At 46.1% G+C, this 22,632-nt stretch overlaps 2 protein-coding genes and 1 long non-coding RNA gene across 12 annotated transcripts in view; 1 reads left to right on the forward strand and 2 right to left on the reverse strand.

Moving 5' to 3' along the window:
- The window catches only part of LOC308470901 (solute carrier family 26 member 10-like), a 27,838-nt gene extending 19,971 nt beyond the window's left edge, over nucleotides 1-7,867 (forward strand). For all 3 annotated transcript variants that reach the window (XM_080994555.1, XM_080994556.1, XM_080994557.1), the window contains exons 15-18: nucleotides 664-743; nucleotides 2,002-2,056; nucleotides 3,257-3,363; nucleotides 5,442-7,867. In XM_080994555.1, the coding sequence (XP_080850681.1) occupies nucleotides 664-743; nucleotides 2,002-2,056; nucleotides 3,257-3,363; nucleotides 5,442-5,480 (281 nt within the window). In that variant the 3' untranslated portion in view covers nucleotides 5,481-7,867. The remainder of the gene's footprint in view (nucleotides 1-663; nucleotides 744-2,001; nucleotides 2,057-3,256; nucleotides 3,364-5,441) is intronic.
- Nucleotides 4,428-22,632, reverse strand: part of B4GALNT1 (beta-1,4-N-acetyl-galactosaminyltransferase 1) — a 50,551-nt gene continuing 32,346 nt past the window's right edge. For 7 of the 8 annotated variants that reach the window (XM_080994651.1, XM_080994648.1, XM_080994650.1 and 4 more), the window contains 11 exons: nucleotides 21,524-21,739; nucleotides 20,248-20,421; nucleotides 18,051-18,157; nucleotides 17,838-17,875; nucleotides 14,485-14,665; nucleotides 12,214-12,321; nucleotides 11,224-11,411; nucleotides 10,369-10,509; nucleotides 9,196-9,433; nucleotides 4,860-8,904; nucleotides 4,428-4,758 (listed from right to left, as the gene is read on the reverse strand). In XM_080994651.1, the coding sequence (XP_080850777.1) occupies nucleotides 8,690-8,904; nucleotides 9,196-9,433; nucleotides 10,369-10,509; nucleotides 11,224-11,411; nucleotides 12,214-12,321; nucleotides 14,485-14,665; nucleotides 17,838-17,875; nucleotides 18,051-18,157; nucleotides 20,248-20,421; nucleotides 21,524-21,738 (1,605 nt within the window). In that variant the 5' untranslated portion in view covers nucleotide 21,739 and the 3' untranslated portion in view covers nucleotides 4,428-4,758; nucleotides 4,860-8,689. Of the gene's footprint in view, nucleotides 8,905-9,195; nucleotides 9,434-10,368; nucleotides 10,510-11,223; nucleotides 11,412-12,213; nucleotides 12,322-14,484; nucleotides 14,666-17,837; nucleotides 17,876-18,050; nucleotides 18,158-20,247; nucleotides 20,422-21,523; nucleotides 21,740-22,632 lie in introns of all 8 variants that reach the window. The other variant, XM_080994646.1, reaches the window with a different exon arrangement.
- Nucleotides 14,934-17,831, reverse strand: LOC308471219. Its single transcript, XR_013982805.1, has 2 exons — nucleotides 16,795-17,831; nucleotides 14,934-16,742 (listed from the first exon to the last, which is right to left on the reverse strand). It is a non-coding gene; the product is annotated as an uncharacterized lncRNA (long non-coding RNA).

Genomic DNA, 22,632 nt, shown 5'->3' on the forward strand with positions numbered 1-22,632 from the left:
ATGAGTGTGTGTGTGTAAGGGACTTGCCAGGAGTGTTTTTTCCTATGGAAGGACAAGAGTTCCATTCACTTCTGGTACTCAGAATAAGTTCCTGGGTTCAGAATTCATTAGTGCTCTCTCTCTCTGTGTCTTGCACCTGGCTCTGGATAGTGGATCTTGGCGTTCTTGTAAAAATCAAATTACTTCTTGTAAGCCTTCAATCTTCCCACCTTTGAGCAAAATGCTGGGTGTTGTGTTTAGCTACACTAGACTGGTGTGACAGGAGTTGATAGGCAGGTTCTCTTCTGTGAACATAGAAAGATGCTTTACACTGAGTAAAGCATCATACTGGCCCATCAATACTGGCCCATCTGACTCAGTATTGTCAACACTGACTGTCGGCTGCTCTCCAAGGTATCAGATAGTAGTTTCTTTTCAGCCCGATCTGGAGATGCCAGAGGACTGGACATGTTGGGCTGGGTTGAAGAAAACAGTTGTGATCGTGCAGCTGCAACAGTTTCCCATATGGAAAATGAGATTTATGTCTCCCCTGTAAAAACTGGTTGGAGATGGGATTGCTTCTGAGCATGTGCAGAGCGGCACATGGCAAATTGTCATTGATGCTGCTGGGCTCTGCCTGTTGGATTCATTGCAGATTGTGGTGTGTCTACTTTGTTCTTCCAGGCGTGTCAGTACAGGCTGTCATTCTTGACTGCAGTGGAGTGTCCTTTGTGGATGCAGCTGGAGCCCATCTACTTATTCAGGTACAAAAGGACACATATGTATGCGTACAAGTAATGAGGTGGCGCACTTGCCATCAGAAAGTCTGGGTGCTGAGACAATCTGGAAGCCAAGCTCCCAGTCTAGATTGCCTGCCTTGTTTTATTTATTTCACCTGTATTCTGCTCTTCCTCCAAAGAGCTCAGGGCTTAACCTGACTGAATGTTAAATGCACTTTTTGCATTTAATGTGCAGGGTGTTTGATTGTTTTAAATGCAAACAGCATCCACCCAGGTAGTGGAGCTGTTATAATGTGGGCTAAGGAGGGAGCAACATAACCTTTCTGGCAATCCCTCCTAGTTGCATTAGGAGGAAATTATTCCATTAGTGCCAAGTCCAGTTTGACTCTTAGAGTAAGTTTCATCTGGCTGCCATGTGACTTCCCACTTAGGAAATCTTTAGAAAATTCAGTAAATGGAATGCTGCCGCCTGAGCATAGGCGTAGTCAGGATTTATGTTGGGGGGCATAGAACGAAGATATCTGTAATGCAATTGGTCAGTTAGTTAAGTATTTATTTATTTACTTGATCAGCTGCACCCCCTGCACCCACTAAGCTACGTCCATGTGCCTCAAGCAAAGGGCAAGGTGGTACCCCACCTCTGTCCTCATTCCTTGTACAGGAGTCAACCAGGCTGATAGTTCAAACTTACTGCAACATTGATGATGGAATAATATCCTCTACTCTGTCAAAGGGTAACAGGCTAGCTTAGGCAGCACAAGGTGGGCAAAAAGGCACATACAGCTCTGTCAACCAACATGTTGCCACTACTCTTTGCCTGTCAGCATTTGCTGCCTGAGGCAGCTGCCTCGCTCTGCCTAATAGTAGGGCTGGCTCTGATCTGATCAATTTGTCAGCCAATGTTGTTGGGACTACAATTCTCGGTCAGTTCAAGCACAACCCTTGTTCAAGTTAGATCTTTAAACTTACAGGTAGGTGAACAAACTGTGAGCAGCGGTGTCCCTAAGGATCTGTATTGAGTCCAGTTATTATTTATGTAACTTACCAATGAACAATTTGGAGTCAAGATTTTCCATAATGGAATCAAAAACAGTGACACAGACATGATAGATCCCAAAATGGATTACAGAGATAGTTCCCCCGCCCCGCAGTTGTGCAAATATCAGTAGCAAATTAGAAGATCACAGCATAGCACCAGGGACCTAGCTATAATCACCAAGGCAGCTTGTGGTTAAAAGGCAATGTTTGCAATTCTCTACTAATGGCTTCCTGTGCCTTGCAGGTGTGTGTAGAATGCCAAAAGGCAGGCATGCAGATACATTTGGCTTCCTGTAATGGTAAGTGAAATTAAAGGTGCCACCAGACCTCTTTATTCCCCCATTGATTTCCCGTTGGTTGTTTTTAAAGTGAAGTTGCACGTATATAAAGAAAGAATGTGTGCTATGTTGTGTTCTGACGTATCTTTATATTTCATGGTTGTTATAATATAGAAAGATTAAAATCAATATATTTAAAAGGCAGCTTGTCCCAATGCACACGTTACCCAGAAGCAAGCCTGGGCTTGCCACCAGCTGTACACTCAGGCAGGGAGCGGCCGATTGCAACCCCTGGAAAGTATTCTGAGATGTGCATCTGGTGTACTTTGTTTTCTGTAGGAGTCCTTGCACTGTCTCTTTCTCGATCAGCCACTTCAGCCGGCATGACTGAGGGCCAAACTAGAGGAGGCAACAGAGATTTGTGATTGGGTCTCCTGTTTTCGTTTCTCTACATTTTTGTAAAAAGCAGCAATGGGGGTACCCAATTCACATCAAAAACATAGTATGGTAGTAGCGCTCCCTATGGGAGCAAATGACATGGGGGGGGGGGGTTGTTGGGGGGAAAGTGCAGGGGAAATGGCCATTCCTGGTGCTCTAATTCTGCTCTGAATAGCTATGGGAAGGAACCAGTTTTTACAGAAATATAAAGAAATGGGAAATCCATCCACAGCTCTGTCATCATCCTGACATAGGCCACATCCATACCATGCATTTACAGCACATTGCTTCCCTCAAGGAATTTTGTGCCCTGTAGTTTACCCTTCAGAGCTGCAATTCATAGAATCGTAGAATTGTAGATCATCTAGTCCAACCCTCTGCAATGTAGGGATATGCAGCTGTCCCATATGGGGATCGGACGTGCAACCTTGACATTATCTGCACCTCACTCTGACCAACTGAGTTATCCATTCCTAGCACCATAACAAATCACCATTGCCAGAATAATTTAGGGGAAGGTTTAAAGGTTTGGTGTGGATGTGGCCAGAGTTAGGCCCTAAGACCCAAAGATCAGAAGTGCATGCTCCCCTCTTGACTTGCCACTGAATATGTGAACTGACTCAGTTGAGGAAGCCTTGCATACAAAATGAGAGGTAAATCCTGTTTGCAGTGGTTTTGAGGGGGGGGGGTGTCTTCCTCACACATGCAGGTCACCCCTCGAGGAACATGCGCCTGTAGAATCAGACCTCACCCATATCCATTTATTTCCTCCTTTCCATTTAGCTGGTGTTTTACAGACCTTGAGGTCCTGTGGCCTTCTCCATCATCTTCCCCCACAGTTGATTTTTGTCACTGTTCACGATGCGGTTTCCAACCTTCAGCAGACTATGGTAAGAGGCTGAGGGTGCAGACAGACAATAGGTGAGCCTTTGCTCTTGCTGGTTGCAATCCTGGCCCCTCTGGAACCAGCTTTGCAGCCCTGGGGAGGACAGGGCCTTACTTGGGAAATAGCTCCGTTTTCCCCAACAGCAATTGTGGGGTCATGGCTGTACCCATTGAGACTGAAAGTATAAACTCTTATCATTGAAATATTCCCAAGGGAAAAAGCTTTTTCTCAATGTCCAGCCTAGCCCTCTCTCTGGCATGGCCATTTTCTATGTGCAGGGATATTATTTTTCTATGTGGGAGCATTCCATCAATTGAACCCACACCTAAATGGACTAATCCAGACACAGATTCACCACTTCAGCTGCCAGGTGAAGGAACTGGGCCTTCCCTTGCGGGCTTCAATGGAGGTTTATTGTGGAATCAGTGCTGTCCACGTATGCAAGTTTCCCACACTATCCACATGGCCTTCCCATCATCAATACCTGTACTGTTTTTAAACATTTAATCTGGATTTTTCTCTGACTGCAGGAAATTTGTTAAGTAACAATAACCCATTATAAATCTACAGTCACCACTGGTGTGGAAGCCCATCAATGAATTCCCTGCAATAAAAATGTGTGTAGGGTGATGTTGGGGTGGGGAGTCTCTATTGCCATACACCTACAGCTATTTGCTCCTCACCTGAGCACAACCTACCCACTTTCTTTCCAGTGGCCAAAATGATATTTGTATGCCTATTTTCAACCATTTTCATGAAGGCATGTTGGAATTTCAACAACCCAGTTTACAGCAGCTATTCTCAAGATCCCGCAAAAAGATCTCATGGTGTGTGGGGGGGGGGATTACCTGGTAGTCTCTATTATCAGGCATTTAAAAATTACTGTTTCAAACAGCGAGGTCTTAGGTAAGACCTCCTTATTAGAGTATCAGTATAGCTAAAATGTCACTATTGTGCAAGACATGGGTAATAATTTTTTTAAACCCACCAAAATGGAAATGGGGCCCAGCCACCTCATCCCCCAAACACAAACCTCCATTGTGAAACATAGTAACTAAGGGCCAGGAATACTTGCTTGTATTTTTTACGTACACATGCGAAGAATCTGAAAAGGTAGTGAAGCATTGCGGGGGGGGGGGGGGGGCAGAACCAGCAGTGCAGAAACATTTCTTCAGTGAGTGCCCATGGGTGTGGGCAGGAAGCAATGGAACACTTATGAAAAGTAGAAGAAAAAATACAGAATTGTGGCAACCACAAAATGAAAAAACCACAACCCACGTCTCAGCCACCCACTTAGTAGATATTGCACCAAGGCAGATGCACACCCTTTTCAGATGAAAGTGGCTTTGGCTGGTTGACAGCTTGCTTTTCGTTTTGCAAGCTATTTGTTACGAGGTACCTCTTGTAGCCGGCTCCCTCGGCCAATAAAGCGAGACGAGCACCGCAATCCCAGAGTCGGTCACGACTGGACCTAATGGTCAGGGGTCCTTTTACCTTTACCTCTTGTAGTAACGTATAAAAAATGAGAGTTCTTTCTGGTCCCCATGCAATCCCACATATGGGCTCTGTGTCTGTGTGGAGCTGAAGCCTTCCGTAACAGGAGCAGCCAAGAGGGGGGGGTCCTCCAGCTGTTGCTGGACTACATAATTCCTGACTGTGGGACATTCTGGTAGGGGATGATAAGAGCTGTAGTCCACATCAGGACAGCACACTGGCTATCCCCGTTCTACAGAAATAGCAAGGGAGCTGGTGGTCTTTTTTCCATTCCTAAAGAGCATACACTGAGAAGTGTGTGGGTGCCTTCCCATTTCAGTCTCTTTCAATCCATGCGTTACAGGAGGGATAAGAACAGCCTCTATAAAGTCTGCTGCTCACTGCTTCACAATACCATTAATACAGCATGTTTAAGGTGTCCAAGGCACTTGACATACATTATCCCAATCCTTTCTGCAGCCATCATGCACCTATATTGCAGATAGGGGCTAAGGCAGAGAGACTAGTGAGCAAGGGTGCCTGGGAGAGTCCTGTTACACAGTATACAGCTTCATGCAGAATTCTTTCTTTTTTTCTTTCCCTGTTCAGGAAAGTATGGAGATGAAGGACCCAACCATCTGGGTGTAACTGCCTCTGTATCAAATCAATCCATGCGTACCAGGACAAGGACTAGCTGAGATCACAGAAATGCTAGAGGCAGCTGGCTGCCTTGGAAACCAACAAGGCCCTGTCTGCTATAATGGAGGGCTGTCCTATCAGGAATGGACAGAGAGACAGAAGAGAAAGGAGGCAGCAGGACAAGACAGAAGCTCCTTCTCTTGCCAAGACCTCTTTGGCCAGTTGTGGTCTGTATTCATCTACCACCACACTAAAGGAGGGTTTGATTTGCACTCAATCCTATTTGATCTCCATCTCTTCTGGGCCCTTGTCAAAAAGTTTCGATACACCAACAACAAGAGATAATTTTTTTTGTTGAAAAAACCAACACAAAAAAACTTTATTCCCTTCCCCAAATCATTTCCTTTATACAGGAAAAAAACGTTTGAAGTAATCACAGGTAAAGTCATTGCCAACAGGAAAGGGACAGTAAGCTCGTAAGATGAAAGGAAAGGAGCAGCCGCAAAACAGCAGGTGGCATCCAGCTATGTTTTACTCAAGAGTACACCCATGGAAATTTATGGATCTAACTTCATCATGTTCTTTAACTTCAGTGAGTCTGCTCTGAGCAAAGGTTAGTGGACTTCTACTCAATGTGAGTGAAAGGGCTGTGCAGCCTGGAATGAGAGGTCTCATTATAGCTGCAGCAGCCCCCACGGCTGGATGCAAACAGGACAGGAGGATGGGGAGGTTGGAAGATATTATTTCATGCAAAGGCTAACACACACACCCCGCTGCTGCTGCCACCGCCGCCACTGAAGAACTTGCTTGCCAAATCTATAGCTAGCCACCCTAAAGACTGATAAACTGCCTTTCCCTCCTCATGTGGTTGGGCAGTAAGGCAACACTGCAGGGCTGTTGGGAGAAAGTCAGAAATGGGGATGATGTTCACCTCCTGGGCAGCTTCCCTCACTGAGGAGGGTTTCTGCTTTTAGTTTTAATTCTCTTTCACATCAGTATAGTTGACTCTTCAGCCTAGTATCATGATCTGAATTCATACCGTGTGTACCAAACTAAGCATTTGCTTGTTTAGGCTGAATTAGGAACAGGCTGTAAGCTTTCCAGTAATAGTTCCAAATCAATATGTCAACATTTTGAAAATAACTCTTGCTGTATTTGAAAGTGTTGTGGGGTGGGGGAATCTGTAGGGGTTGAATCACTCCCTCGCTTAATAAATAAATAAATAAAGTGGCATGACAGCAAGAGAGAGGACCCATCTTATTTACATATCAATATGTAGGCTAAAACTAAAGGGGCTTCACCTGCCCTACTTTACATAGGGAGAGCAAGTGAAAGATTCAGTGCCTTACCTTTCAGCATGTGATTCTGCTGAATGGATAAACAGAGATGAGAGACTTGCTTCTGAGTCAACAATTGTGCTGTAAGTCCCACTATGCTCCACAGGGCTTACTTCAGTTTTGAATGGGACTTCAGCAGCCTCTGTTACAGCCAACTGACCAATCTAGCAAATGCCTTATTTGAGACCCAGTTCTATACCAATCTTTTTGAAACTGTGATCTAGCAACTCAGACATAATGCATCATCCTGGAACAAGAAGCAACCCTATAAAAAGCAAGAGGGTTAGGCTGGAGGGGGAAGGTAGGTAGAAGGAAAAAACGAAGCATCAATTCTTTACCTACTGAGGCATTTGCTTATCTGATGGTTGTGGCAGAAAAGCACAATAACACTCTCAGGAAAGCAACATGTTCCCCCTTCTGAAGAAGAGCCATTTGCTCTGGGTCTATTGACATGACCAGAGGGAACCTTTAGGTCATGGAGAGAGAGAGAGAGTTTGGAGGAAGGGGGCGCTATGGTAGTACAACAAATATATTTGAACTTCACAGCTAAATGGCAGTGATCATCAGTCCTGCTCCAACCACATTGACTCTTGCAATTTCCATATCTGTCCCCTCAGCATCACTCTCCCTGCTGCAGAAGTGCTTCAGTGCCTAGAGCTGATTGGCTAGTGCTATGATTGCCTCTCTGTCTCAACACCTCTGCAGTCAGTTGCAGATGAGCACTTCGTAGCCAGGCTGCCAGGAAGGAGTGCACATCATATGGGGAATGGGGTGGGGAAAGCGTGTCACATAACAGAGTGGTCTTAATGGCTGCTGCCTACTTGCTGTAGGACCAATCCCATGCATTGGAACTAAATATGCAGGAGAAACTAAACCCAGCCCTGCTTCATAAGCATTTCACACCCCCAAAAACAAACAGCAGCTGTAGGAAGAACAGTAATACCGATTACGCAGTTGGGACCAAGAAGGCAAAAGGAAGCAGGGTTCAGGGATATGAGGGGGAAGACATGTCAAATGGATTTTGTTTGAAATAAAAACATTGCAGTCTGTTGTACACAAGTCTGCCTTCTTCAGCATATAAAAATCCTGCCACATTAGAAAATCAGCTCCCAGCTCCCACCCCACTGTCTATGAACACAGGCCACTTCTTCTGCAGGAGTGGACAAACCTGAACTTGTCTGGAGTTTTGAGTGTGCTGTTTTATGGCCCCTGCTGTCCTCCTTTTCTGTTGCTTTGCAGCAATTTATACCTCAAAGCTTCCCCCTGGTGGCTGCTTTCCATCACTGTAGTCTTTGGCACTTCAAAATGTCCCAGGATGGCTCCAGCTTGAGGATGCGTGAGGGAAAGGAATTGGGAAGAAGGGAGCACAGATGTAAAGACTTGGCACAAAAAGTTGTGGCACTGGATAAAGTATTGTGTCTGTGTGTGGCGAGATGCAGGGGGAAGCCCAGAAAAAAATGTAGTTGCTTCCAACTAGGAAAGAAAGTAAGTTAACTTCCAGCGCTCTCAAGTATCACACCCCATCCAAGATTTTCCATTTCAGAGACGTAACAGGGCAAAACAAACACAGGAACGGGTCACATCCTCCTGACCACCAAGGCTCAGAATCAAGCAATAGCACAGTCTCTCCATCCTGCTAGAAAAGACATTTTTTTTCTTTTTAAAAAAAGTGGTCATGGCTGCCCATTTCCCCAACTGCTCTTTAAGCCTGAGGCTGCTGAGGCCACCCTGAGTTCTGGGGGTTTGGCTAGCTGACAGACAAGGCCATTTGCCTGGGGCTCTGGCCAATTGCAAGAGCAGGCTGCCTGAGATTGGTAAACCCAATTGCCTGAGGACAAAGCCAGTTGTCAGGGGTGAAGCTAAACTCATTAGCACCAGAGACTAGTTGCCGGTCATGCATTTGAAACGGTTCTTGAAGTAAAAGAAGCTCTGTTTGGTGGTCAGGCCGTTGTCACTTGAGTTGGGATAGCGGAATTTGGCATACTGCTTCTCACTGTCTGTCTTTAGCCATGGCAGCTTAATCTTTGAGGCGTGGTCCACCACCACATCGGAACAGGAACCGACATGCAGAATACCCAGGCCATCAATGAAGAATTCTGGAGAGAGAGAGAGAGGAGGAGGAGGAGGATTAGCACGGTCTTCTGGATTTTAGCCAGGAAGCCCTCATGCGGCCAAAAAACCAGCTTAGTCCAGATATGGTCACTGGTCCTAAATTATGCTCCAAGCACCCACCGCACTCACAAGGGGTCCCGAGCACATCACTTGACTTGTACACTGCATACAGTTTTCCTCCGCTGCCTTGTACAAAAGTGCCACCCCTAGCGTTAAGCCAATGCTCCTTGCCTACACATGCTAAGCACCACTTGGACTGTGCCAGCATGACTCACCGAGGTGGGCAACACGACTGAGGCGAGGGTCAAAGCCAACCTGCAGAACCTTCTCGGTGCGTGCCAGGAAGAAGTTGATCACACCATCAGTAACCACGCAGTCAGGAAAACCTTCAATGACGTGATGGTAACCCTGGCGGATGTGCAGACAATCTCCCTCTTCACCGCCAGCTTGCACGCTGATCTGCTGGCGGTATGTGGTGGTGTAGCTGGTGATCTCTCGCACTGCTCCACCCACCTGCCAGGCACAAGAGAGGACATTTGGGATGGATGCAGAGATGGAACAGAGTTTGGGCCAGACATACAAGGGACAGTCTCTACTGGCACAGATGTGTGGATTTACGCAAGAATTGGCCTTGAGCGTCTCAGACCAAATGCTGTCTCCAACAGCAGCCAGCCAGCCTGCTTCCCAGAGGTGCAAAAATGGCAACCAAAATGATCAAGGAGTAGAGCAGTTCCCCCATGGTCCCCCTCAAGAACATAGAAACAATTATGCTGGATCAGACCAAATGCTCATGCAGTCCAGCATCCTCTTCTCAACCAGATGCTATGGAAAGCCCACAAGCAAGACAGGAGCACAACAGCACTCTCCCCACTCGGCTTCTCCAGAAACCAGTATTCAGAGGCATACTGCCTGCAATGCGGGAGCATCAGTAAACACACAAATGATTTAAAACACCTGAAAATATCTAAAAACAATTCTTATACAAATGCCGACTGGGAAAGATCTATACTTAAAAAACTTGTTGAAAATAGAAGCCAACTTCAGCCTAATTTAGACTAGGTTCCTTCCTTACTGGCTCTCCCTACAAGCCTGATTTGTACTTCAGAATGTGACATGTCCCCAGCCCTGCTGCTGTCCCCACAGATCCCTTCAACTATCATGGCTGTCAAGGGGCCCCATTGTGAGCATCTTTCTCCAATTCTAGAAGCTGCATTTTGCTGCCATATTGTATAATAGGTATTAGAAGGCTTGGCTGGAGAGATGTCAGTCCGTCTCTTCAGACCAAGGATGGAGAACCTGTGGCCTTTCAGATTATCCTGGATGCCCACTCTTATTATCCTGCTGGCACAGCTGATAGGAACAACATTTTGAGGGCCACATGTTTGTCATCCATGCTTCAGATTAAAGAAATGGGGAACAGGAAAAGCAACTACAGGAAAGGCACTCACCAGATCCAGGGTAGTTTTCTCAAGGACATCTACCAGCTTCTCCACTTTGGTGCGATGTGTGAAGATGAAATCATCATCCACCCACAGAACATATTTTGTGGTCACTTGGGAAATGGCAAGGTTTCTGCCGGCAAACCAGCCCTAGAAAAGAAGGGAAAGTTCTGCAAGCACTGTTCACAACACGGCTAATGTCATTCCCCTTGCCCCAAAGTGAAACATAGCCATCTTGCTTTGCCATGAAGCATCTTACCATTTAATATCATGAGCTCAATCACTGGGCACCATACTTCTCCTTGGGCTCCAGGAACCCAAGTGTTGCTTCTCCCTCCCTGGCTAGTAAATAGTTTTTCATTCTACATTGGCAACTAGGGGATCAGGTGGTTCCCTACAGAGTCCCAGATGAGACTTGTAGGTCTCCAGTGGCTGATCCCCATACTGTTCTCTACCAACTTTCTCCAGCCCGGGGTTACCTCAGCATTGTGGCCTTATTCAGCCACTACTCCACTCCAGTCACCATGTACCACAAATACAATACTGCATCCTTGTATTCCATATTCTAGTAATTCACATTGCTACCCCAATGTTGTAATCATTAATGTGGACTAGGCTCACGTACAAGAATACATTTAAACTCTTTACTCATCCTGATTGTTAGTGTAGATACAGTTAATGTGCGATGAGGAAAGTGACAGTGGAGTTTTCCCTTCTTAGTAGGTGTCAATTAGCCCCATTCCACCCCCATCTCTACTTCAGGAGCCTGACGCCAGAGCTGGTTGCCCTTAGATAGCACATCACAATGGAACCCAGCAGAGATTCAGAAATGTGCCTGAGGCTTCCCACAGCTAGTCTCCACACCTTGCCAAAGGGCATAAAGTACTGTTCAATGTGGGTTCCCTGCACATGTTCAGGGGTCTCGCTGTCATCAGCAATGATGATGGTCACGGTGGGATAAAACTTGCGGATGCTGCTGATCAGTGTTTGCAGCTTGTCATAGCGCAAAAAGGTCTTCGTTGCTATGGTGACCAGGGCGCTGATGTCGTATTCTGCAGAGGAAACACAACACAGGAGAGGTTGGAAAGGTTCTGCTGAGGGATGGCTCAGAGGGAGTGGCTTGAGAAGCCTTGGGCAGAAATGGATATCCTTCACGGTTTCCAATGTTGAGATTAAAAGAACAGCATATCCAGCAGCTATCTGCTCATTTAGAGGACTTCTATATCGCCTTACAACAATGCTTCCAGGTTGGTTTCCAAGGAAGAAGGCACCAAAAAGACGGATAGAAATGAAACAGCGAGGGCACCAGGTGAACCACTCAGGAGAGAGAACTCCACAAGGGCGGCACCACAGCTGAACAAGCACCATGGTATCCAACTCTGTTGCAGTGGGTTCTTGGGCTACTAGAGAGCAAGAGATACCTTGAAAAGACATGCTCCTAAACACAATGCTTACTATGAACCAGGATTACTATAAACTAGTTACATGACTCCTGAGCATGGTTACCGCTGCTCTAAGCTGTTGCGCCCTTATGTTGCTATAGCACACAAATGGGGGTGGCATGCAGGTGGCAGTGATGGCATGCAGCCCTGTGCAGGGCTCCATCTGAGCTCTCCCCTCAAGGCCTGTGGTGAAAATCAGAACTTAATCCTGGAACAATTTGAGACCAAAAAAGACGAGAGAATCTCTAAGGATGTGATGAGGACAAAGACTGGGGTGGGGTAGAGTGCTGGGGAAAGGAAAGACTCTTACTTCTGATCATCCAAGTCTGAAGTTGGACACAGCAGATGGGCTCGAAGGCCAGGCCGTCCCTTGGAACATTTGTGTGCTAGACACCTCATGTGTAGTACTCACCGCCACTTTCTCCTCTACTGGAGGGTCCTGGATTGTAGAGCTTGGGCGTAGGTGCATGGCGGATGCGGATGATGAAAGATGCATGGTGCTCATCGGTAGAAAACTGCACTGGAAAACAGAGGAAGGAGCAGAACACCAGTCTAGAGCTGTAAGCACTTGAAAACGAAGCTAACACCACTGAACGTGTTTCTGGCCTGGGAGCTCTGGTGCAGTAAGCTAATTTTAGACTGAGCTTAATGTTCTTTAGATGATAATGTGCATTACTCCAAAATGTGGCAAGCTAGGCCTGCTGCACTTGAGGGTCCCTTCTGAGTGGTACTCTAGACTTCAAAGACTCTCTGCTACAAAGGCCTTTTCTGTGTGAATCACTGGCTGTGGGCTGATGTTTCTCTACCATTCACACACACATAGTACGAACTGGTACATTCTAAGGACCAAGAGTTTGAGCTGGCCAGACCCAGATTTTAAAAATCTCACCTCAGCGATGACCTTGGTGGCTGCCTTTATCCAAACCACTGTCTCTCCTCAGCACTCACCCTTCAACTATAATATGGGGATAACAGTTTAGGTCTGAAGTTTCTGTCGACAGGAGCAGCCTGTGAGTGGAGTTCTGTTTACATTATGCTCCCATCAGCAGAAAGGGGGAAAGGTGTGTTTTGCTGATCTCCCCTTTCCTCTGAAGCCCTTCTACATACTGAAAATCTGCTCTGGAAGTTTGGGGAATCTGGAGAACCAAAGGCTCCCGGATCCCTGCTATAGATACTTACCTGGGAGTGAGTCCCACTGAATTTAACTAGACATCTAAATAGACATAGATAATGCCTAGGAGTGTGTTTTAAGCCAGGGGCTGGCAAACCTCAGGCTTGCAAAATCTACTTCGCCTTTTGACTGGAACTTTGAGGTCCACCAGGCAGAGCCAGGTGCAAAATATCAGCCATCCATGAGAAGACGCTTATGCAGATTCCAGCTTGCAGAGTTTATTAATTTCCACAGTTGTCAGCCTAGCAAAATCACACATACCCTGTAGCAATCTGGCAATATCTTTCAGAAACATGGCATTTCTTCATTTTTTTAATAGCATCCTTCCTTGAGCTACTATCCTGCCCTATCCCTGGGGCCACAGGGTATTATACTATTAAACAGAACAAAAACAAAAAATAAAATGAATTTTAATTACCCCCCCCCAAACATCACTACTTACGTAACTACAGCCCCCAAATGCCTGGTCAAACTGAAAGGCACTGCATTGCCTAAAATTGTATATTTTATTGTTGTAACCCGCCCTGGGAACATATGGCAAAGAACAGGTAAGAAATCTAATCAAATCAATGAATGCATACACTAGTCAATTTTTGAGAGTGGGGAAGGCAGAATTCCAATCACAGCAACAACAGTCTCTACGCTCCCCTCCATGTATTCAGAGCACTTCACCACAGAACTGCCACAACAGGAACAGAGCTGGAAGAGACCCCAGGGTCTTCCAGTCCAATAGGATAATGCCTCACAAGCAACTTAACCTTTTGCACATTTGCCACATTTGCAAGCAATTGTGAGAACACCTGCTTGCACCTGACATGCCGACCTTCACCTTTATCTGTCCTTGTCCCCTCAAGGGCCCACAATCCTTACTTGGGGGGGAAGTGGGAACACTAGCAGCAGGAGCAGTGGGAACTGGCATTATAGTGCCATCTTTTTTGCAACCCCAAGTTCTCCCCTTGGTGAAAATGAACATTCAGCTTGAGAGCTCCTTCACCCACCCTACTTGTCCCTGCAGCCACAGGTACGTTGTTGGATCCTTGGGAAGAAAGTGGGGGTGATGAGTACTCAGTGTCTGAATTACGAGTGTAACTCTGAGGTTATGAGTGTGGCCAGGCTCAACTCCCAGGTATCTGCAAGGAGTCTGCTTCTTCCAGCATCCCAATTATTTCTCCTATATAGCAGACAGAAGGACTGGGTCTGAGGGAGTCACCTAATAGCAGAGGCACAACTTGAACTGGAGACTAGTTAGCTCTTAGCTCACATTCTTAGTGCCCATTTTAGACAGTAGCTCAAAGGATGTATCTGATACATCCTGTCAAAAAATAGGCCTACCACAAAGCCTTTGTTCATATCCCCACAATGGTTTCCATTTTGTTCATTTTTTTCTCATTTGTGCTGCCTTGTGACAAGATTTCCTTGGTTCTGTGCTGTGCCATCCTGTGCCTTTCCCCCTGTTCTCTGCAATGACACCCCAGTGCTTTGAAATGCAATGAATGCCCCTTCTGTACCCACCTGTATCTGCTGTGTTGGGATGGAAGAGTGTGTTGGTGTAGGTGACAAACTGCATTTGCCGATTGAGGTTGTCCAGTTGGGATCCTGACATGATGAGTTGCATGCCCCCCTCCCCTTCCACTTTGACCCCTTCCACTTCTGCAGCCACATCGAAAGTGCCCATAGTAGCTGTCAAGTTGACCTGTCAAAGGAAAAAAAGCAGGGTCAAGAATGAAGGAAGCCAGCTTGTGACTTTCCAACAGGGATGGGAAACAGAGATGGCCCTCTATCTTGCTTAGACTACAATTCCCATTACTCCTGGCCATCGGCCAAGCTGGCTGGGGCTGATGCGGTCTAGGGCTGTCATCTACCTGGGATTTCCTGGACACATCCGGTTTTGGGGGGCCAGCATTTGGGTGGATTTTTGCATTTTGGATTAAATGTCCAGGTTGGGGGGTGTTGTTTTTTATTTTTATGTTTTATTTTATTATTATTTTTTGTGGAGCACGCCCATGTTCAGAAGGCACTGTGCCCAGGAACAGAAGGCAGGCATCGGGTGGCCTGGAGCAGCCTGCTGGGGGTCGTGCTAGGCCTGGTGTTGTTCCTGGCCGCACTAGGCCCCGCGCTGGTCCCGGCAGTTGCCTGGCCTTGTGTGACCTTGCCGGGGCCGCTCAGCCTCCCATCGTGAGCAGGAGGCCAAAGACAGCAAAGAGAGGGGAGGGAAGAAGGGGGGAGCAGGCAGGAGAGGAAGGGGTTAGCGGCAGGGAGGGGCAAGCAAGGGAGATGCAGACTGGTGAGGGGTGCCCCGATGGTGGTGGGGTGTCTGGGTTTTTGATCCCTGGAATATGGCTACCCTAATGGAGTCTCCAAACATGTAGAGGGTCACAGGTTCCCCACCTCAGCTTTAGGATCTCTCTGGTAAAATGGTGTGCTGGGAACAGAATGGAAAACTTTATAGGATGTTCCATGAACCAAAATCTAACGAGACTGGTTTATACAGCATATTTTCTGCAGAGTACAAATTTGGTTACATGCAAATAAATTATAGGTACACAGAGCAATCCTAGATAATTTGCATGAACCTGCCGCAAGGTTTGGTTTTTTTCAATCAAGATAAGCATGGTTCTCTTGGTGGTCACACCCAGTAGTTGCTGTGACACATGAAACTTGCTTAATCCCACATCCTTTGCTACTTTCCATTGATTGTGAAAACGTTTCTGTTTTGGCAAGCTTTTTTCAAGCTGGGCAGATGGAATTTAATATGGTGACTCCTAATTAGTCCCTTTATTTTAAAATTTGTGTTTTATTGATTTTTAGTTACAAATGAATATATATATATATATATATATATATATATATATATATATATAAAATTTGTAAATGTTTGATTGCTTTAAGTTATTGTTTTTATTTTATTATATTCATTATTTATTTCAGGATTTATGAACCACTCTACATTCAGAGAATGCCCAAGCAGTGTGCCAAAGTAACATATATATTAAAAATACAGATCATAAAAGAGTCTTAAAACATAAAAACCAACTGCAGGAAAAAATACTCATTTGGAAAGCCTTGGGGAGGGGAATTAAAGTTTTCAGCAAACGTAAAAAATATAACGGTGCTGGGACTTTCTTTGCTGCTACAGGAAGAGAATTCCAGAGGACTGGAAATATCATGGCTTGCAGTACTTTGGCTGATGCCTGACTCTCTGAGGAATGTGATTGCAAAATAAGGGTAGGGCATAAATCTTTGAACAAAGAAATGAGTGTTTGCATTTCTTCAGAACTTGACATTGTGCAACAAGAAGTGGTGCCAGGAGGAAACAGCTGGAAAAGGGAGGGACAACAGGAAGACAAGAGGGCTGGGAAACACAGGAAGAGCTCAACCATACTTGGCTTTTGTCCTGCTCTTTCCAGGCCCAGGCCGTTCTTAAAAGCTCAGTGCCTGAGCATTTTTTAATTCCTTTGTTATTGTTTACCCCAGAACTTTCCCCACAAAACCTACTCTTTAGCACACACTTGGAGCAAACGTCAGTTCAGGTTTCCCGCAGATTGAAAATGCATACTGCTCAACCATGCTGATTTCAGCGGGACATCCCAAAATTACAGAAGCCTTCTGATTGGATCCCAGAATGTCCTGTGTTTTTTTGGTCTGGTGCTCTGGTGCGAACCAACTGGCTCCCATGAGAGTGGACCCAAAAACGAGTGTCCTGATTTTGACTAGTGGGATGTTGGAGGTTTTTCCACAGGGAATGCTCTGGGGGGGCGTGGGGGGGCGTGCTCAGACATGAAGCTTTAAAGCATGGACCTGTGCCTGGGAAGAAGCTGCCACATCTAGTGCAGTGCTGCTCACACCCTCCCAAGTGACACCCCCTTCACCAGCCCCACTCTGCACCCTCCGCAAATCTTTTTGCCTGGCTGGAATGAGTCCTTGTTCTCTGATAATGTTTATTGCTTTCCTGGGTGAAGAGTAAAGGGGTTTGTGTATAAACTAGCCTACTGTATAAAGATAAAATTCACATGCAATGCTCCACCCACTTTTAATAAATAATAATATAATAAAAAAAAAAATTGTGCCTTGCCCATCTGACTGGGCTGCCCCAGCCACTCTGGCCCTGCCCACCATTGGCACGGGGCCTCCAGACATTTGTGCAGAAGGGAGTGTGGCCCTTGGGCTGAAACAGGTTCCCCACCTGTATTAAAGTGATAATCAACACTTAGAATTGAATCCCAGAAACCCACCGGAAGCCCCCCAAACCGGTTGAAGAGAGGAGTCACATGCTCCAAACAACCAGCTCATAACTGCAACTGCATACAGTGGTACCATAATGTGTTCCGGAGGACTGGTTGTAAACCAAAACAGGTTGTAACCCAAGGCGCGCTTTTGCCAATGGCCCACCCCAGTTGTTTGTAATCCAAAAAAAGGGGCACGCACTTCCGGGTTTGACGTGGTTGTAATCCAAAGCGGCTGCAAACCAACGTACCACCGTAATATATAAGACAAGGAATCATCACACACAGAGAGACACAAGATCCCCCGGTGGCTTCATGGCCTCAGATTATCTAAGAACACCCAAAGAGATAACGCACACTAGCCATTTGTCAAAGAAACAGGACCAGTTTATACATTTAGCAGAATCAAGCAGTAACCATTTTTCTGGCCTGCACCATTTCAGGCTATAGGTGGGATAATATGTGCTTGAATGCATTCAAACATGCAACTTCACCTGCTGCCTCAGCGGAAAATTCAAACATGTAACTCCATGTGCAACCAGCCTTCCTTTTTGCAAGGATACAGGGATGTTAGAAACTAATCAGGCTGAGAAACCGTCACCTAATCCCTGCAATCAGATCTCTGTGTCCCAAATACCTTACCTGGTACAGAGCTCTTTCAGCTGCTTGTAGACTCAGACCTGAGGAATAAAAATGCACAAGGAGGTTAATGAATTTTTACCTTTCCCTGTTCCACAATAAGAAGTCTCTGTGCCAAGCCCACCACCTTCCACAACAGCACGGTCCCCTGTTCCCCAGACCTGCCACCCCCATAGTTGTTTCCTTCGAGGCACAAGTGGAGGGGAAGAGACTTGCCTGGGATGAGGATGGTCCGGAGGGGCCGAACTTCCACCCCTTGAACTGGATACTCTAGAGGTGAGTTGGCTCGGACAATGAGGAGCTGGTCAGATGGAGAATGGGACCTTGGAGAATGGAAAGGAAGAAGGTTTAGGGATGCCAGCCTCTGGCTTTGACAAGGTGCTCCTACATCTTTATCCATTGATATAAATATTTGTAGCCCACAATTTCATTTTAAAAACCAAAGTGGATTACAGTGATTTTAATGCAGTAGAAATCAAACAAAAATTAAAACAGATCACCAGCTGACTACTTAATTTTAAGAACTATGTGGAAGGGAAGTCCAGTAAGCACACACTCCCTCAAAGCTGTGCCTGACAAACATCTCCATTCTGTTTCAAAGGAAGACACAGGAAGTTGTTCCTTCACCTTCATTTGCTGCTTTGACTCTCAGTAGCTAGTTGGTGGCTAATTCCCACAGAAGTAAATCCCACTGAGTTCACAAGTTTCCTGCTTGGCAGGGGGTTGGACTCGATGGCCCTGGTGGTCTCTTCCAACTCTATGATTCTATGAAGTCTTCCACATGAGATTGCTTAGGATTGCAGCTGCCCAGAGTGAGCCTTAGGAAATGTGCTTAGGACTGCAACCACAGATTACAATCCTGTGTTTACTCAAAAATTTGTCCTGCCAAATTCAGGGGGTTTACTCTACGTGGCTGATGAGTTAAATTCTGAAGTGCAGGTTCTCTTTGGGACAACCCCCATAGCCACATACCTTCTAGGATTATACTAGAAAAATAAATGCTTGCATTGCAGACTTTATGGCATCAATGCAAAGTCAGCTTTTTCCTCACCACCTTCTGTTTTTCTAAACATCCAGCCTTGTAAGAGTTCTGGTGGTCTCAAAAGCTTGCTCACCATTTTGTGACATTTCCATTGATCAGAACAAAGAGGCTATGGATTCCCACCCAAAAAAAATAAATGTGGCAGTCTAACCCTAAGCCATGCATGCTAAAGTAACCTGCCTCTGCCTAGCATATTTGGCGGGTTTCTCTCCAAAAAAGGGGATTTGTATTGATTTAGATTGATTTAGGGAGGCAGCTGACACACCCCCCCCGCTACGTCCATGATGTACCACCCCTCAAGCTGGGAGGAGGCACCAAACAACCGGCCCTTCACTCCGCTGTGGTACTGACCAGTGGAGGTGACAGAATACGAGGCCAGCTTTCTGCTGAGGTGCATTTCTGCTCAAGCAAGGCAGCAGCTATGGAATCGGCAGGAGTCTATCTAACATGAGCTGTGTGCCCATGTGAGGAAACATGGAAGACGATGGAGGCTACATGCCAGGTCAACCACACACTGGAGGTGTGGAGGGACCGAAATAATTAAAATCATTTAGTTAAGTTGTCTTGAAGAGAAACTGCTGGGTGGAAAGAAAGCAAGGCCATATTTGATGTGATGGAAATGGAGTAAGCAAGCCATGTTACAGATAAGGAAACATCAGGAGAATACAACAAATCACACTGTAGAAGCTTCAGAGAGAATTGCAGATCAAGCACTTTATGCCTAGCTGACGGTGCAAAATGGGCAGCAACAAAGAGGACTAACTGCACATGTCAAAAGGTGTAAACTGGTGAGTGTCACTAGAAATAAGCTGTTGGTATTTACAGTGACAGTAACCATGTTATCTACTTAATGAGGCAGTACTATTTTAAAGTAACCACGTCAGCAAACAGTAATATCTTTGTTAAATACAGTAAATATATCTGAGTGGTTTGTACAATGTCTAGACCCCAGAGTTACCAGAGTTGTTGGTAAATTAAGGGTTTAAAGGGTATAAGTGATATTAAATGGTTACAATAGTGCAGGGTTAGGAAAAACCACTGGAATGGAAGCTGGGCTTTGTTAACAGGATAAGCAAGGAAATATACACAGCCTTTCCCTAAGTCTGGATAATATCTCTGGTCAGGAGTACCTTTTATGGTTTAATTCTCTGCTGATGGAACAGGAATCTGCTGCCATTCTATAAACCATGCACCGCCCAATAGTTTCCGGCTCCCATGTGAGATTCCCCTGTTACCATCATCTGCGGTCCTGTATAGAAGGATGGCAACACGTAGCAGGGCCTTTTCAGCAGCTGCTCCTTTGCGACAGAACTCCCCACCAAGCGTGTGTGGCGTGATCAAGGAACCCACCGTGCCACAGGTGAAGCTCACCTTTGCTGGTAACTGCGGTACTCCTGTTTTCGCCTGCTGTTTATCTCTGGCAGTTCGGAAGGACTGAAGGCGTTTGCGAATTCCAGAGAATAGATGTGACCAAAGAGCTGTTTCTGAAGTGGGAAGTTCATACTAGGTTCCACCTCACACTTGCAGGAGTTCTTTGGAAGGAGCCTGGGAAGGGACAAGTACATGTCAGTAAACACTGATGAGGGGTATTCTCCTTTTGTCAATGCTGAATACACTAAATGTGCAACAACACCATTACTTACTTGGAAGAATATTTAATAATCTCGCCCCCCCCAAGCCCAATGGAGATGGATGTTGCCCTCAGTACCATCAAGATAGGACTGTGGGACAGCAGCTCAGGACCCCACACAGAGGAATGAGCAGGATCCTGCCCCCTTCCAAAGCAGCAAGGCTACATTAACATCTAAAAGCAGGAGCGGAATAAGACCTATAAATCCAGAATCTAAATTTACATTACTGCACCACTGGCTGTTGCCTATTATAGCAGAGGTAAAAGTGAAACACATTTAGTACCTGGGGAAGCAGTGGCAGGAGGAATGGAAGCAAGGTACTAGCGACTGGAACACCTTTGGGGCTAGCGGTTTCTCTCCCTAGGCCACACCACTGACCTGCTCTGCTCCCTACGATGTGTAACATCATTTCAGCTGTTGTGTGGACAGCTGAATCTACAGTCCAGACATTCTTGCCCCACATGGCATTCCAGGTGGTCTCCTGAGTCTTAAATCCAGTCCAAGGAGCCAGCTTACAAGGGCAGGGGGGTGGGGATGTCACATGCGCAACGTCCCACGTGTGACATCAGAATGTTGGGAGGAGCCATGGGTGGAGCCAAACCCGGTGGCCACACAGCTTCAATGGCTCCTCCTTCCCCTCCTCCTGGCATTGCTACTGGCAGGAGACTGCTCTGACCCTCCTTCCTCTCCACGGCAGCAGGAGGAGGAGTTGGCCACTGGAGCCACGCCATGGTCAGCTCTATGCTTTGGGATATGAGTATTTACATGCATGCACATTAATGTCACAATGCATCCATTCCTATATTCAGATATTTATCTTCTCAATTCACTCCACCCCCCCCCCCGGAAGGGGGTTGAATGGTAACCTTAAGAATCCTACTGCAGATGTTCTGACACTATATAAAAGCACATATACAACACCTCCCCCACCCCCAAACAAAAAAGAAATAGCGCTTCATGAGGGCCTGGTACCCGAAAACAGGCACTGTCCTTGTTAAATAGGGATGGGCGCTTACTCCAGGATCTCCTCCTTAATCCGGAAAGCAATGTGTGCATATTTCTTCTCAGGCACCAGCAGATGGTCACTCAACAGTTGCTCTGGCGTTCGGCCTGGCCGGTGTCGCAGGTCCACCGTACTGTAGGGCTTCGGTGACCAGACATGAAGATAGAGAAAAGCCAGGGATGCCATCAGCACCATCAGCACACACAAGGACTTCTGGACTGGACGCATCCTGGAGCGAAGATGCAAGGAGAGAGAAGAAACCTTAGAAAGGCAGCAGCAGCCTGGATTGGGTGAGCAAGGAAAGAGTTCTCAGCCAGAGAGTGGGAAGAAATTTGTTCCATTTGCACTTTAATGGGAAACTACCCAATTCACTCTTCCCAAACCAATATGTTAAACAACAATTGATGACCTCCTTCTACCGGTCCACGATAGAAAGTGTCCTCTCACATTGTATCACAGTGTGGTATGTTGGCTTGACAGCCACGAACAGAAAGTCTTTACAGAGGGTGGTGAACACAGCACATAATATCATGGGCTGTCCCCTGAGCCCAAGAGAGAGTGAGAAAAATTCTCAGGGATGTTTCACACCCCGGCCAGAACCTCTTTAATCTTCTACCCTTGGGCAGGAGAAATAGAAGTATAATCAGTCATACCAGCAGGCTAAAAAACAGTTTCTATCCGTGGGGTGTTAGGCTGCTGAACGGAAAATACAGTAATATAGTGCAAACGACTTTTGGGGTTGATGTGTTGTGCGACAAGCACACAGAGTGCAATGAGATTGAGTGTTTGGGTGGGGGAGGCTCGGTTAATTTCACTGTACACAGGTTGTATATTGACAATAATGGTATTATTATTATTATTATTATTATTATTATTATTATTATGGCAACAAAAACTGAGCTGCCCTTTGAAATTTGGATTCTTAATTTTGCAATGTAGTTCTCCAACAACAACAAAGGCGGCACAGAAATATTACAGGAAAGTAAGTGTGTTCAAGGGACGTGGGTGGCTCTGTGGTCTAAACCACTGAGCCTCTTAGGCTTGCCAGTCAGAAGGTCTGCAGTTCAATGGGTGAGCTCCCGTTGCTCGGTCCCTGCTCCTGCCAACCTAGCAGTTCGAAAG

The sequence above is a fragment of the Podarcis pityusensis genome (genome assembly GCF_964106645.2).
Source record: "Podarcis pityusensis genome assembly, chromosome: 2".
Lineage (NCBI taxonomy): Eukaryota > Metazoa > Chordata > Lepidosauria > Squamata > Lacertidae > Podarcis > Podarcis pityusensis.